The following is a 16,047-nucleotide window of genomic DNA, read 5'->3' as shown; positions in this document are numbered from 1 at the left end:
TTATGCGAATGTACATTGATCAAGCTCATACAGATTGGGATATATGGACAAATTATTACACTTTTTGTTATAATACGACTCCTAGTACTTATCATAACTACACACCTTTCGAGCTAGTATTTGGTAAAAGAGCAGACCGACCTGAAATATTTAATGGTTCTCGTGTAGATCCTTTATACAATTTAGAATCGTATGATCAAGAATTTCGATTTCGGTTGCAGTTAGCGCAAAATAAAGCTCGAGACTTTCTTGAAAAAACCAAGCAAAAGCGTAAGTTGTATTATGATCAGCAAACTAGTCGACTACAAATAAGCCCGGGAGATTTTGTGCTTATAACCAACGAAAATCGTCAAAAACTAGATTCTTGGTTTGATGGTCCGTTTGAAGTCATATTAATTGAAGGTCCAAATTGCATTGTTAAAGACAATAACAACAAGCAGATTAAGGTTCATAAAAATAGAATTAAGAAATATAATGTCTCTTGATAATTAAGTTTAGTTCTAAGTAGATAAACAGGCCTGTCTGTAAATATTGTAACTATTATAAATATCGAAAGTACACAGTGTAAATACCCTAAATACTGTACGTACATTTAATTTATAGGTATATTATACTATTCTTAGCATTCATCGTGCCGGTAGTGTTCAACGTGCGAAGTGTTCAGTTATTAGTGTTCCTACTGTTTTTTTATTGTGGGCAGAATCTTAATGGGTCGTTGGTATTATTGTTGGTTTTTACTGTTTAAAACACATGAATTATACGCAAATTGGGATAGAAATATATTTAGGTTAGGTTAAGTTAAAGTACCACTGACTATACTTTATGTTATTGCTATAGTCGGAAAAGTAGTAGGTACAGAGAAAATTTTATCGTAAAAGTAACTATATTTTGAGAGTGTATAGCTTTAAGTACTAAAGATTGCAAATTTGTAATTAAATTAACTTTAAACAGTTTTAATTAACTTGGCATCAGTAACCTTTTTTTTAGTAAAGTGCCCTTTGCAAGTGGCCATAGCAAAGGTCATTCTCTAGGAAAAGGAGGTGTAACATAGTTAGTTGAAGTTGTAACAGTTCATTGACATGCATAGCTAAGTATTATTATTAACCGTATTGCATCAATCGGTTCGCTATTATAAGTATTTTATGTATACACAGCAACCTATATTATATTGTATGAGTAGGCATAATAGAGTACGATAAATATAAGCGATTTATTCATTAAAGATATATTGAATACAGGTAACTTGCCGGAGTATCATTTACTACCTTTACATGTGTTTCAAGTTAGTTGAGTGGGTTTTCTGTCATTTTCAGTTTGGTTTTTCAAGTTTAACAAAAAATACGATTTTTTCTGAAATTTTTCCAGTACGGCGCAGGTTTTTAGGTTCAATTTAGTACATTCAGTGAAAATTTCAGGTCCGCAACTGCCCTATTACCCAAGTTATGACCCAAATTGTGTTTCAAGTTAGTTGAGTAGGTTTTCTGTCATTTTCAGTTTGGTTTTCCAAGTTTAACAAAAAATATGATTTTTTCTGAAATTTTTCCAGTACGGCGCTGATTTTTTGGTTCAATTTAGTATATTCAGTGAAAATTTCAGGTCCGCAACCGCCCAAATACCCAAATTATGGCCCAAATTGTGTTTCAAGTTAGTTGAGTGAGTTTCCTGTCATTTTCAGTTTGGTTTTTCAAGTTTAACAAAAACCAGGATTTTTTCGGAAAATGTTCCAGTACGGCGCTGGTTTTTAGGTACAATTTAGTAAATTCATTGAAAATTTCAGGTCCGTACCCGCCCAATTACTCAAATTATGATCCAAATTGTGTTTCAAGTTAGTTGAGTAGATTTTCTGTAATTTTCAGTTTGGTTTTCGAAGATTAACAAAAAACAGGATTTTTTCTGAAAATGTTCCAGTACGGCGCTGGTTTTTTGGTTCAATTTAGTATATTCAGTGAAAATTTCAGGTCTGCAACCGCCCAAATACCCAAATTATGGCCCAAATTGTGTTTCAAGTTAGTTGAGTGAGTTTTCTGTCATTTTCAGTTTGGCTTTCCAAGTTTAAAAAATAAGGATATTTTCTGAAAATGTTCCAGTACGGCGCTGGTTTTTAGGTACAATTTCGTTAATTTAGTGAAAATTTCAGGTCAGCAACTGCCCAATTACCCAAGTTATGACCCAAATTGTGTTTCAAGTTAGTTGAGTAGGTTTTCTGTCATTTTCAGTCAGGTTTTCCAAGTTTAAAAAAAAACATGATTTTTTCTTAAATTTTTCCAGTACGGCGCTGGTTTTTAGGTTCAATTTTGTATATTCAGTGAAAATTTCAGGTCCGTAACTGCCCAATTACCCAAATTATCGTTCAAATTGTGTTTCAAGTTAGTTGAGTGGGTTTTCTGTCATTTTCAGTTTGGTTTTCCAATTTTAACAAAAAACAGGATTTTTTCTGAAAATTTTCCAGTACGGCGCTGGCTTTTAGGTTCAATTTATTACATTCAGTGAAAATTTCAGGTCAGTAACTGCCCAAATACCCAAATTATGGCCCAAATTGTGTTTCAAGTTAGTTGAGTGGGTTGTCTGTTCCAAGTAAAAAAAAAACAGGATTTTTTTCTGAATATTTTCCAGTACCGCGCAAGGTTTTTAGGTTCAATTTAGTACATTCAGTGAAAATTTCAGGTGCGTAGCTGCCCAAATACCCATATTATCGAGATTATGGCCCAAATTGTGTTTCAAGTTAGTTGAGTAGGTTTTCTGTCATTTTCAGTCAGGTTTTCCAAGTTTAAAAAAAACATGATTTTTTCTTAAATTTTTCCAGTACGGCGCTGGTTTTTAGGTTCAATTTTGTATATTCAGTGAAAATTTCAGGTCCGTAACTGCCCAATTACCCAAATTATCGTTCAAATTGTGTTTCAAGTTAGTTGAGTGGGTTTTCTGTCATTTTCAGTTTGGTTTTCCAAGTTTAACAAAAACAGGTGTCGCAAATAGACTTTTGTGTTTAACATACGATTTTAAGTGGACTGTATTTAAATTAAACGATGCACATTAATAGGACTCACCTGCTCTTGTCGTTGTCACAAAATTATCGGTACCGAAGCCAGACTATTTGAAGCGGCTGTACGACGCGTACTGCCGGATTTTGTCCGCATAAATGTGCATTAACGCGAGGAATTTGTACATAAAAAATTATACTAAAAAAAACATGAAATCCCCGAATTAGTTCATTCGATCAACAACAGGGAATTAAAAAAAACTGTATGAGTTTCCAACATTCCGCCCACCATAAAACCTATGGTTGTGGTTTTATCCCAAAAAAAACATATAAATGAAATTAGGCAAAAAGGAGAAAAGGAAAAAAAAAAAAATAAAATAAACTAGATTACTAAATCAAGAAAAGGCAATAAAAGAAAGGTTATGTTTGCAAGTCATTGTCCTGGTAAAGGACAAAGCTTGACGACTGGACGCTGCAATAAACCGCCTTGTACCTTTAAGGTAACGACGCGAACAGTACCGTCAGCACCTGGATGCACCTTGATCACCCGTCCTAATACCCATTGTTTAGGAGGCGTGCGCTCGTCTTTGATAAGAACCAACGTGTTTGGCTTAATGTTAGGCAGACGGGTTAGCCATTTAGAGCGCTGTTGCAAAGTATGCAAGTAATCTTGGTTCCAACGCTTCCAAAAATCAACATGCATCTTCTGCAGAAGCTGCCATCTATCCAAACGATTCAAAGGAATGTGTGTTACGTCTGGCTCGGGGAACCCCGTGAGTGGTTCCATTGTCAAGAAGTGACCAGGAGTAAGTGGAGACAAGTCATTTGGGTCATCACTAATAGGTGAAAGGGGACGTGAATTTAAAAGACACTCAATCTGGGTTAGCAGAGTGTAGAATTCTTCGTAGGTAAGAATTTGTTCGCCAGTAACACGGTACAAATGACTTTTCACAGACTTAACTCCGGCTTCGCTGAGGCCGTTGAAATGAGGAGCACCTGGAGGGTTGAAATGCCACTTAATTGACAATTCCTTACAAGCCATTTGAGAAAAGGCAAGAAGCTGATTATACGCTCCTTTAAAGTTTGTTCCCTGGTCTGAATGAATTTCGGACACTCGACCTCTTCGCGCCATAAAACGGCGAAAGGCCGCTAGAAAGGTATCCGATGACAAATCGGAGGATAATTCCAAATGAATTGCCTTTGTACTGCAACATACAAAAAGACAAATATAGGCTTTAGTAGGTTTTCCTCCCCGATACCTTCCCATAGTAATGGAAAACGGTCCCGCATAGTCAAGACACACTTGAGAGAATGCTTTAACTTGGGTTAGTCTAAATGAAGGAAGATCGGCCATGAATGGCGCATAAGAGCGAGGTTTCATGCGAAAGCATTTGATACATCTAGACAGGCAGCGATAAATTGCGGAACGGGGAGATAATATCCAGAAATTCTGAATGATTAAATTGTGCAAAGTCTTCATTCCTGGATGAAAATTATCATTATGACTCTGTTCGATAATCAGTTCACATAATCTGTGATTTTTCGGTAATAAAACAGGAAATTTAGCATCTATAGATAACGAGGAGTTTCTAAGCCTGCCGCCCACCCTAAGGAGACCCACTTCGTCTATAAAAGGGGCCAACTTTCTAAAAGGTTTAGGTAAAGGGCTGTTATTACGACAGTTTTGTAGAATATTCGAAAAACTTTCTTCCTGGGCGTGTAATAGGAGCAGAACCATGGACCTTTGCATAGCATCCTTTGGAATAGTTTCCTGAAAGGAAGAAATCTGTCTTCTGGTGCGAGAAATAAACGTTAAAACGCAAGCAAGGACTCGTTGAACTTTTCGCAATGAGGAAAACTTAAACAGAAGATCTGTTAAAATAGAAGAATCAGCCTTGGTTACGTGAAGAGACAACTGTTTCTCCTCAGAAGATGTTTCAGGGGTACCATCCGACACTACTGAGCGCTGAGTTGGCCACATATGACAAGGGTGAGTAAGAAATTCGGGACCCTTCCACCACAATTTATGCTCGAAAAGTTCTAGAGGAGTGAGACCTCTGGATGCGCAATCGGCTGGGTTCAGGTCTGTAGGAACGTAATTCCATGAAGAAGAAGGAATCAACTCTTGAATACGGGCCACTCGATTAGCCACAAATGTTTTCCATCTGTGTGGCGAACTAAGAATCCAAGCAAGAGTGACTTGTGAATCAGACCAAGCATATACTGCATCAATGGTGAGCAGCTTTTCATAAGAGGATATAACAAACGTTAGTAAGTCGGCTAATAAATAAGCGGCACATAGTTCGAGTCGAGGTAATGAAACTATTTTGAGTGGCGATACACGAGATTTGCCCGCTACCAAGGAGCATTCTGTTTGTCCGTTACTGGAAATTGACCTGAAATACACAGCACAACCGTAGCCGCAAGAACTCGCATCGCAAAATCCATGGACTTCCACACGCGTAGTTGATCCTAGGCACGACATAAGACGAGGAATGCGAATTTTAGAAATTTCAGACAATTCAGAGGTTATTTTTTCCCAAGTTTTTACAATTTCATGAGATGGTATTTCATCCCAATCAGATTTGGACAACCATAAAAGTTGCAAAATGCGCTTAGCAAGGAAAATCATTGGAGACAAAAACCCAACAGGATCAAATATTCTAGCAATTTGAGACAATATGTTCCGTTTTGTACAGGGTACGTTGATTGGAGTATAACAATATGAAAATATGTCATTTTGTGGATGCCATTGGAGACCTAAAACCTTTACAAAATTAGGACCATCACTATCAAAAGTCAATGGCATCTGTGGATCAATAGCTTTTACCGCAGATAATAATTCGGAGCAGTTGCTGGCCCATTTTCTCAATTCAAAACCTCCCTTTTCAAGCAAAGAGATCAGCTCTTGTTGTAATTTAAGAATGTCTTTCACTGATTCAGCACCAGCAACGCAGTCATCTACGTAGACCGATTCGTCTAAAACCTTGGCCGCTAGAGGATGATTATTTCGCTCAAAAGCGGCTAATTCTTTCAGGGTTCTTAAGGCTAAATAAGGCGCAGAAGATACTCCAAAAGTGACCCGATTTAAATGGTATTCCTTGATACTCTCATCGGTCGAAAAACGCCAAAGAAAACGTTGATATTTTCTATATTCTGGCTTGATCAGTATTTGGCAGTACATCTGTTTAATGTCGCAAACAAATACGTATGGGTATATTCGAAATCTTAACAAAATAGAGGACAAGTTTTGATGCAGTTTAGGTCCAGCAAACAGTGTATCATTCAAGCTTAAACCCGCGGTACCCTTTGCGCTAGCGTCGAAGACAACACGGAGTTTAGTAGAGACGCTGTCTGGTTTAAGCACACAATGATGTGGCAAATAAAATGCGGTTTTAGACTGATAATCTGAAGTAGAAACCTCGGAAATATATTCCTTTTCAATGTACTCTTTTATAAAATGTACGTATTTTAAATGAAGTTCAGGGTTTTTATGTAATCTAGACTCTAGATATGTAAATCGCCGAAGGGCTTGTGAGTATGTATCACCAAAGTTCGGGTCTTGATGTTTAAATGGAAGTGGAACTATGAATCTACCTGAAGCATCACGAGTCAACAAGGAAGTGTAGATACTTTCACAACGCTGTTCATCAGGAGACAACAACTTCCTAGAAGTTGGCACTTCTTCCAGTTCCCAGAATTTTTTAAGTGCTAGTTCCATATGAGGATTCAAAGAAACATGACAGCTAACGAGAGAAGAATTTGATGGTACATTTCCAGCTGGACCCTGTAAAATCCAACCAAAGATTGTTCTAAGTGCAACAGGTTGACCTGCGTGACCAAAGATTTGACCAGATCGTAGTATATAAGGTACTAATTCTGCACCCAACAGAATATCTATGGAACTAGGGATTTGAAATTGAGGATCAGCTAGAGGTAAGTCTTGAATGTGCTGCCAATTGGTGGTATCAATTACCATTTTCGGTTGGTCTGAGCAGACTTTGGGTAAAAGAATGGCTTCAAATTCAAACCCTGGCTCAGATTTGCCAAAAGGCTTAATAATACAATGGGCTTTACCATAAGTCGGATTAGAAATTTGGTTATTGATGCCTTCAAGAGGAGTAGAGCACGGGTAACGCTATAAGCCTAAACGATTGGCACAGCGTTCCGAAATGAAGTTGGCCATGCTAGCCGTATCAAGTAAAATTCGCGCCTTTTGATAATTCCCGAAAGCATCAAGAATTTCAACGATAGCGGTAGATAGTAAAATTGATCTTTGGTGCCCAAATGGCGAGGTGCACGAGAGTGCTGAAGCCGTTGAGGCAGTTTGAGAGTTTTGTACTCCATCAGAGTTTTGAGCTGCATCTGCAAGGTTATTTGAGGCTTGTGGGCCGTGAAAAAATGATGATTGAGAAGTTCCAGAATTTTGATTGTAAATTCTTGGAGAACCTAAATGAAGCAATGTGTGATGTTGTAAGTTACACATTTTACACCGCACTGTAGAAAGACAGTTACGTACGGTATGACGTGAACGCATACAGTTGACACACAAATTGTGACTCTTAACCAAAGCCAGTCGTTCGTGAGGTGATTTAGCTAAAAATAAAGAACATCGATACAAAGCATGAGACGCTGTACATAAGGGGCACTTTCGATCGACTGCATTTTGTTGGCCCTTATCTAAAACATTATTATTAAATAAAACATCGGTTCTATGAGTGTCTTTGAACTGACATTTGCTTCGGGGATTTTGATTAGCAACCTCAGATTTACCTTTAGAAGCAGGCGTCATAAACTCCACCGACTCCAAAGCCTTGCATTGATTATTCAAAAAAGTTGACAGCATAGCATATGTGGGAAACTCTACAGTACTATGTTCAATTTCAAAATCCATTCTGGTTTTTGTATCGAGTTTTTGTAAAAGTATATTGAAGATTATGAAATCCCACGAATTTGTATCAAAATTCAAACCTCTCAAAGAAGCAAGATTTTCAGAAAAGGTGTCAATTAACCGGCGAATATCTTTAGCCGTAGGCTTGAAGATGGGTTGTGTCAAATAAATTTCATTGAAATATGCAGTGGCTAAAACACGCTTATTTTGGAAACGAGTCTTCAAGGCATCATATGCTATCTGATAATTTGGGGCAGTTAACGGAATGGACTTGATTAAGTTGAGAGCATCAGCTTTAAGTGATGTCGTTAAATAATGAAACTTTTCTATGTCTGATAGAGTTGGGTTAGTATGAATAACACTGTTAAATAAGTCGTAGAATGCAGGCCATTGTTTCAAATTTCCATCGAAAACAGGTATGTTGATTTTTGGAAGTTTTGGAGTTAAAGTTGAAGTAAACTGCGTTGACGTTTCCTGCTGAGCAGTCTCAGACAATGTAAGTTCAAATTTTTTCCCTTTAACGTCATAAACATATTTATCTGCTAGACTTCGAATTTTATCTTCTAACTGAAATTCCGCGTCAGTTGAAATCAAAGAAACAATGGAGTTATGATACTCTCTAAACTCATCATGAATAGAGTCGACAAATTCCAATCTTGCAAACAAGTTTTGCTTATAAAACTGATCATCGGTATTATTCACCGCATAATTATAAATTTCTGACAATCTTTGTAATGACACTTTACGTCGCAGTCTAAGTTTATTCAGTTCGACAATGATATCTGCATCCGTCATTTTAGCTTATTGTTATTACTATACAAATTTAAATCAGATTTATATTTTAAATTGGTTTAAGAAATTGTCGACCCAAACTGAAAGTATACTACAAACTTGGCTTTTATCGCACGCAGATAAGCTAAAAATAGCCCAAACCCCAAATGCCTAAAATGCCCGAATGTACGGGTGATCAAGTGTACAGCAAAAAAGTGTTCAAGTTGTTTTAAAGTAAAATAATAACGACGTACAAATCACAAAATGCAGATGAGTTGCTCAAAAATGTTTGTTGTGTGACGATTTTGCCAAGCAATTAGTAATTCTGAAGAGAAATGAGCTAATTGTTGGATATAAGTAATGTAATACTAATTAGATATTTCTGAAGAGAAATGAACTAATTCGAGAAAATATCCGGCTCGAAGTGGCCAAAATGTCGCAAATAGACTTTTGTGTTTAACATACGATTTTAAGTGGACTGTATTTAAATTAAACGATGCACATTAATAGGACTCACCTGCTCTTGTCGTTGTCACAAAATTATCGGTACCGAAGCCAGACTATTTGAAGCGGCTGTACGACGCGTACTGCCGGATTTTGTCCGCATAAATGTGCATTAACGCGAGGAATTTGTACATAAAAAATTATACTAAAAAAAACATGAAATCCCCGAATTAGTTCATTCGATCAACAACAGGGAATTAAAAAAAACTGTATGAGTTTCCAACAACAGGATTTTTCTGAAAATTTTCTAGTATGGCGCAGGTTTTTAGGTTCAATTTAGTACATTCAGTGGAACTTTCAGGTCCGTAACTGCTCAAATACCCAAATTATGGCCCAAATTGTGTTTCAAGTTAGTTGAGTTTGTTTTCTGTCATTTTCAGTTTGGTTTTTCAAGTTTAACAAAAAACAGGATTTTTTGCGAAAATGTTCCAGTACGGCGCTGGTTTTTAGGTAGAATTTATTAAATTTAATGAAAATTTCAGGTCCGTAACTGCCCAATTACTCAAATTATGGTCCAAATTGTGTTTCAAGTTAGTTGAGTAGGTTTTCTGTCATTTTCAGTTTGGTTTTCCAAGTTTAACAAAAAACATGATTTTTTTCTGAAATTTTTCCAGTACGGCGCTGATTTTTTGGTTTAATTTAGTACATTCAGTGAAAATTTCAGGTCCGCAGCCGCCCAAATACCGAAATTATTGCCCAAATTGTGTTTCAAGTTAGTTGAGTAGGTTTTCTGTCATTTTCAGTTTGGTTTTCCAAGTTTAACAAAAACCAGGATTTTTTCTGAAAATGTTCCAGTACGGTGCTGGTTTTTTCGTTCAATTTTGTATATTCAGTGAAAATTTCAGGTCCGTAACTGCCCAATTACCCAAATTATGGTCCAAATTGTGTTTCAAGTTAGTTGAGTGAGTTTTCTGTCATTTTCAGTTTAATTTTCCAAGTTTAACAAAAAACAGGATTTTTTCTGAAAATTTTTTAGTACCGCGCTGGTTTTTAGGTAGAATTTATTAAATTCAAAGAAAATTTCAGGTCCGTAACCGCCCAAATACCCAAATTATGGTCCAAATTGTGTTTCAAGTCAGTTGAGTGGGTTTTCTGTCATTTTCAGTTTGGTTTTTCAAGTTTAACAAAAACCAGGATTTTTTCCGAAAATGTTCCAGTACGGCGCTGGTTTTTAGGTACAATTTAGTAAATTCATTGAAAATTTCAGGTCCGTAACCGTCCAATTACTCAAATTATGATCCAAATTGTGTTTCAAGTTAGTTGAGTAGGTTTTCTGTCATTTTCAGTTTGGTTTTCGAAGTTTAACAAAAAACAGGATTTTTTCTGAAAATGTTCCAGTACGGCGCTGGTTTTTTGGTTCAATTTTGTATATTTAGTGAAAATTTCAGGTCCGCAACCGCCCAAATACCCAAATTATGGCCCAAATTGTGTTTCAAGTTAGTTGAGTGAGTTGTCTGTCATTTTCAGTTTAATTTTCCAAGTTTAACAAAAAACAGGATTTTGTCTGAAAATTTTTCAGTACGGCGCTGGTTTTTAGGTAGAATTTATTAAATTCAATGAAAATATCAGGTCCGTAACCGCCCAAATACCCAAATTATGGTCCAAATTGTGTTTCAAGTTAGTTGAGTGGGTTTCCTGTCATTTTCAGTTTGGTTTTTCAAGTTTAACAAAAACCAGGATTTTTTTCCGAAAATGTTCCAGTACGGCGCTGGTTTTTAGGTACAATTTAGTAAATTCATTGAAAATTTCAGGTCCGTAACCGCCCAATTACTCAAATTATGATCCAAATTGTGTTTCAAGTTAGTTGAGTGAGTTTTCTGTAATTTTCAGTTTGGTTTTCCAAGTTTCGCAATAACCAGGATTTTTTTTTGAAAATTTTCCAGTACACCGCTGGTTTTTAGGTTTAATTTAGTATATTCAGTGAAAACTTCACGTCCGCAACTGCCCAATTACCCAAATTGTGTTTCAAGTTAGTTGAGTGAGTTTTCTGTCATTTTTAGTTTGGTTTTCCAAGTTTAACAAAAAACAGGATATTTTCTGAAAATGTTCCAGTACGGCGCTGGTTTTTAGGTACAATTTAGTTAATTTAGTGAAAATTTCAGGTCAGCAACTGCCCAATTACCCAAGTTATGACCCAAATTGTGTCTCAAGTTAGTTGAGTAGGTTTTCTGTCATTTTCAGTCAGGTTTTCCAAGTTTAAAAAAAAACATGATTTTTTCTTAAATTTTTCCAGTACGGCGCTGGTTTTTAGGTTCAATTTTGTATATTCAGTAAAAATTTCAGGTCCGTAACTGCCCAATTACCCAAATTATGGTCCAAATTGTGTTTCAAGTTAGTTGAGAAGGTTTTCTGTCATTTTCAGTTTGGTTTTCCAAGTTTAACAAAAAACATGATTTTTTCTGAAATTTTTCCAGTACGGCGCAGGTTTTCAGGTTCAATTTAGTACATTCAGTGAAAATTTCAGGTCCGCAACCGCCCAAATACCCAAATTATGGCCCAAATTGTGTTTCAAGTTAGTTGAGTGAGCTTTCTGACATTTTCAGTTTGGTTTTCCAAGTTTAAAAAAAAAAACAGGATTTTTTCTGAAGTTTTTCCAGTACGGCGCTGATTTTTTGGTTCAATTTAGTATATTCAGTGGAAATTTCAGGTCCGCAACTGCCCAATTACCCAAGTTATGACCCAAATTGTGTTTCAAGTTAGTTGAGTAGGTTTTCTCTCATTTTCAGTTTAATTTTCCAAGTTTAAAAAAAATATGACTTTTTCTGAAATTTTTCCAGTACGGCGCTGATTTTTTGGTTCAATTTAGTATATTCAGTGAAAATTTCAGGTCCGCAACCGCCCAAATACCCAAATTATGGTCCAAATTGGGTTTCAAGTTAGTTGAGTGAGTTTTCTGTCATTTTCAGTTTGGTTTTCCAAGTTTAAAAAAAAAACATGATTTTTTCTGAAATTTTTCCAGTACGGCGGTGCTTTTTTCGTTCAGTTTTGTATATTCATGAAAATTTCAGGTCCGCAACCGCCCAAATACCCAAATTATGACCCAAATTGTGTTTCAAGTTAGTTGAGTGAGTTTTCTGTCATTTTCAGTTTGGTTTTCCAAGTTTAAAAAAAAACAGGATTTTTTCTGAAATCTTTCCAGTACGGCGCTGGTTTTAGGTTCAATTTAGTACATTCAGTGAAAAATTCCGGTCCGTAACTGCCCAATTACTCAAATTATGGTCCAAATTGTGTTTCAAGTTAGTTGAGTGAGTTTTCTGTCATTTTCAGTTTAATTTTCCAAGTTTAAAAAAAACATGATTTTTTCTGAAATTTTTCCAGTACGGCGCTGATTTTTTGGTTCAATTTAGTATGTTCAGTGAAAATTTCAGGTCCGCAACCGCCCAAATACCCAAATTATGACCCAAATTGTGTTTCAAGTTAGTTGAGTAGGTTTTCTGCCATTTTCAGTTTAATTTTCCAAGTTTAAAAAAAACATGATTTTTTCTGAAATTTTTCCAATACGGCGCTGATTTTTTGGTTCAATTTAGTATATTTAGTGAAAATTTTAAGTCCGGTACCGCCCAAATACCCAAATTATGACCCAAATTGTGTTTCAGGTTAGTTGAGTAGGTTTTCTGCCATTTTCAGTTTAATTTTCCAAGTTTAAAAAAAACATGATTTTTTCTGAAATTTTTCCAATACGGCGCTGATTTTTTGGTTCAATTTAGTATATTTAGTGAAAATTTTAGGTCCGCTACCGCCCAAATACCCAAATTATGGCCCAAATTGTGTTTCAAGTTAGTTGAGTGAGTTTTCTGTCATTTTCAGTTTGGTTTTCCAAGTTTAACAAAAAACAGGATTTTTCCTGAAAATTTTTCAGAACGGCGCAGGTTTTTAGGTTCAATTCAGTACATTCAGTGAAAATTTCAGGTCCGTAACTGCCCAATTACTCAAATTATGGTCCAAATTGTGTTTCAAGATAGTTGAGTAGGTTTTCTGTCATTTTCAGTTTGGATTTCCAAGTTTAAAAAAAAAACATGATTTTTTCTGAATTTTTTCCAGTACGGCGGTGCTTTTTTCATTCAATTTTGTATATTCAGTGAAAATTTTAGGTCCGTAACTGCCCAGTTACCCAAATTATGGTCCAAATTGTGATTCAAGTTAGTTGAGTGAGTTTTCTGTCATTTTCAGTTTAATTTTCCAAGTTTAAAAAAAACATGATTTTTTCTGAAATTTTTCCAGCACGGCGCTGATTTTTTGGTTCAATTTAGTATATTCAAAGAAAATTTCAGGTCCGTAACCGCCCAAATACCCAAATTATGGTCCAAATTGTGTTTCAAGTTAGTTGAGTCGGTTTTCTGTAATTTTCAGTTTGGTTTTTCAAGTTTAACAAAAACCAGGATTTTTTCCGAAAATGTTCCAGTACGGCGCTGGTTTTTAGGTACAATTTAGTAAATTCATTGAAAATTTAAGGTCCGTAACCGCCCAATTACTCAAATTATGATCCAAATTGTGTTTCAAGTTAGTTGAGTGAGCTTTCTGTCATTTTCAGTTTAATTTTCCAAGTTTAACAAAAAACAGGATTTTTTTTTTTAAATTTTTCAGTACGGCGCTGGTTTTTAGGTAGAATTTATTAAATTCAATGAAAATTTCAGGTCCGTAACCGCCCAAATACCCAAATAATGGTCCAAATTGTGTTTCAAGTTAGTTGAGTGGGTTTTCTGTCATTTTCAGTTTGGTTTTCCATGTTTAAAAAAAATACAGGATTTTTTCTGAAATTTTTCCAGTACGGCGCTGATTTTTTGGTTCAAATTTAGTACATTCAGTGAAAATTTCAGGTCCGCAACCGCCCAAATACCCAAATTATGGCCCAAATTGTGTTTCAAGTTAGTTGAGTAGGTTTTCTGTCATTTTCAGTTTGGTTTTCCAAGTTTAACAAAAACCAGGATTTTTTCTGAAAATGTTCCAGTACGGTGCTGGTTTTTTGGTTCAAATTTTGTATATTCAGTGAAAATTTCAGGTCCGTAACTGCCCAATTACCGAAATTATGGCCCAAATTGTGTTTCAAGTTAGTTGAGTAGGTTTTCTGTCATTTTCAGTTTGGTTTTTCAAGTTTAACAAAAACCAGGATTTTTTCCGAAAATGTTCCAGTACGGCGCTGGTTTTTAGGTACAATTTAGTAAATTCATTGAAAATTTCAGGTCCGTAACCGTCCAATTACTCAAATTATGATCCAAATTGTGTTTCAAGTTAGTTGACTAGGATTTCTGTCATTTTCAGTTTGGTTTTCGAAGTTTAACAAAAAACAGGATTTTTTCTGAAAATGTTCCAGTACGGCGCTGGTTTTTTGGTTCAATTTTGTATATTCAGTGAAAATTTCAGGTCCGCAACCGCCCAAATACCCAAATTATGGTCCAAATTGTGTTTCAAGTTAGTTGAGTGGGTTTCCTGTCATTTTCAGTTTGGTTTTTCAAGTTTAACAAAAACCAGGATTTTTTCCGAAAATGTTCCAGTACGGCGCTGGTTTTTAGGTACAATTTAGTAAATTCATTGAAAATTTCAGGTCCGTAACCGCCCAATTACTCAAATTATGATCCAAATTGTGTTTCAAGTTAGTTGAGTGAGTTTTCTGTCATTTTTAGTTTGGTTTTCCAAGTTTAACAAAAAACAGGATATTTTTCTGAAAATTCTCCGTTACGGCGCTGGTTTTTAGGTAGAATTTATTAAATTCAATGAAAATTTCAGGTCCGTAACCGCCCAAATACCCAAATTATGGCCCAAATTGTGTTTCAAGTTAGTTGAGTGAGCTTTCTGTCATTTTCAGTTTGGTTTTCCAAGTTTAAAAAAAAACTGGATTTTTTCTGAAATTTTTCCAGTACGTCGCTGATTTTTTGGTTCAATTTAGTATATTCAGTGAAAATTTCAGGTCCGCAACTGCCCAATTACCCAAGTTATGACCCAAATTGTGTATCAAGTTAGTTGAGTAGGTTTTCTGTCATTTTCAGTTTAATTTTCCAAGTTTAAAAAAAATATGATTTTTTCTGAAATTTTTCCAGTGCGGCGCTGATTTTTTGGTTCAATTTAGTATATTCAGTGAAAATTTCAGGTCCGCAACCGCCCAAATACCCAAATTATGGCCCAAATTTTGTTTCAAGTTAGTTGAGTGAGTTTTCTGTCATTTTTAGTTTAATTTTCCAAGTTTAACAAAAAACAGGATTTTTTCTGAAAATTTTTCAGTACGGCGCTGGTTTTTAGGTAGAATTTATTAAATTCATTGAAAATTTCAGGTCCTTAACCGCCCAAATACCCAAATTATGGTCCAAATTGTGTTTCAAGTTAGTTGAGTGGGTTTCCTGTCATTTTCAGTTTGGTTTTTCAAGTTTAACAAAAACCAGGATTTTTTCCGAAAATGTTCCAGTACGGCGCTGGTTTTTAGGTACAATTTAGTAAATTCATTGAAAATTTCAGGTCCGTAACCGCCCAATTACTCAAATTATGATCCAAATTGTGTTTCAAGTTAGTTGAGTAGGTTTTCTGTAATTTTCAGTTTGGTTTTCGAAGTTTAACAAAAAACAGGATTTTTTCTGAAAATGTTCCAGTACGGCGCTGGTTTTTTGGTTCAATTTAGTATATTCAGTGAAAATTTCAGGTCCGCAACCGCCCAAATACCCAAATTATGGCCCAAATTGTGTTTCAAGTTAGTTGAGTGAGTTTTCTGTCATTTTCAGTTTGGCTTTCCAAGTTTAAAAAAAAACAGGATATTTTCTGAAAATGTTCCAGTACGGCGCTGGTTTTTAGGTACAATTTAGTTAATTTAGTGAAAATTTCAGGTCAGCAACTGCCCAATTACCCAAGTTATGACCCAAATTGTGTTTCAAGTTAGTTGAGTGAGTTTTCTGTCATTTTCAGTTTAATTTTCCAAGTT

At 35.6% G+C, this 16,047-nt stretch overlaps 2 protein-coding genes across 2 annotated transcripts; both read right to left on the bottom strand.

Moving 5' to 3' along the window:
• Positions 1 to 3,410: 3,410 nt before the first annotated feature.
• On the bottom strand, positions 3,411 to 6,956 carry LOC145739497 (uncharacterized). The gene has a single exon (XM_081994900.1). It carries the CDS (start codon positions 6,954 to 6,956, stop codon positions 3,411 to 3,413), a length of 3,546 nt encoding a protein of 1,181 aa, XP_081851026.1.
• A 159-nt stretch (positions 6,957 to 7,115) lies between these two features.
• Positions 7,116 to 8,663, bottom strand: LOC145739502 (uncharacterized). The gene has a single exon (XM_081994902.1). It carries the CDS (start codon positions 8,661 to 8,663, stop codon positions 7,116 to 7,118), a length of 1,548 nt encoding a protein of 515 aa, XP_081851028.1.
• Positions 8,664 to 16,047: the final 7,384 nt, after the last annotated feature.

Source organism: Ips typographus, unplaced genomic scaffold (assembly GCF_016097725.1).
Source record: "Ips typographus isolate SLU unplaced genomic scaffold, UJ_Ityp_2.0 IpsContig31, whole genome shotgun sequence".
Lineage (NCBI taxonomy): Eukaryota > Metazoa > Arthropoda > Insecta > Coleoptera > Curculionidae > Ips > Ips typographus.
Note: the sequence above shows the minus strand (reverse complement) of the source record. Positions and strands in the feature narration are given on the sequence as shown.

Coding starts and splice junctions, on each gene's coding strand:
- LOC145739497 (XM_081994900.1), bottom strand. CDS start 6,956: ATGGTAATTGATACCACCAATTGGCAGCACATTCAAGACTTACCTCTA.
- LOC145739502 (XM_081994902.1), bottom strand. CDS start 8,663: ATGACGGATGCAGATATCATTGTCGAACTGAATAAACTTAGACTGCGA.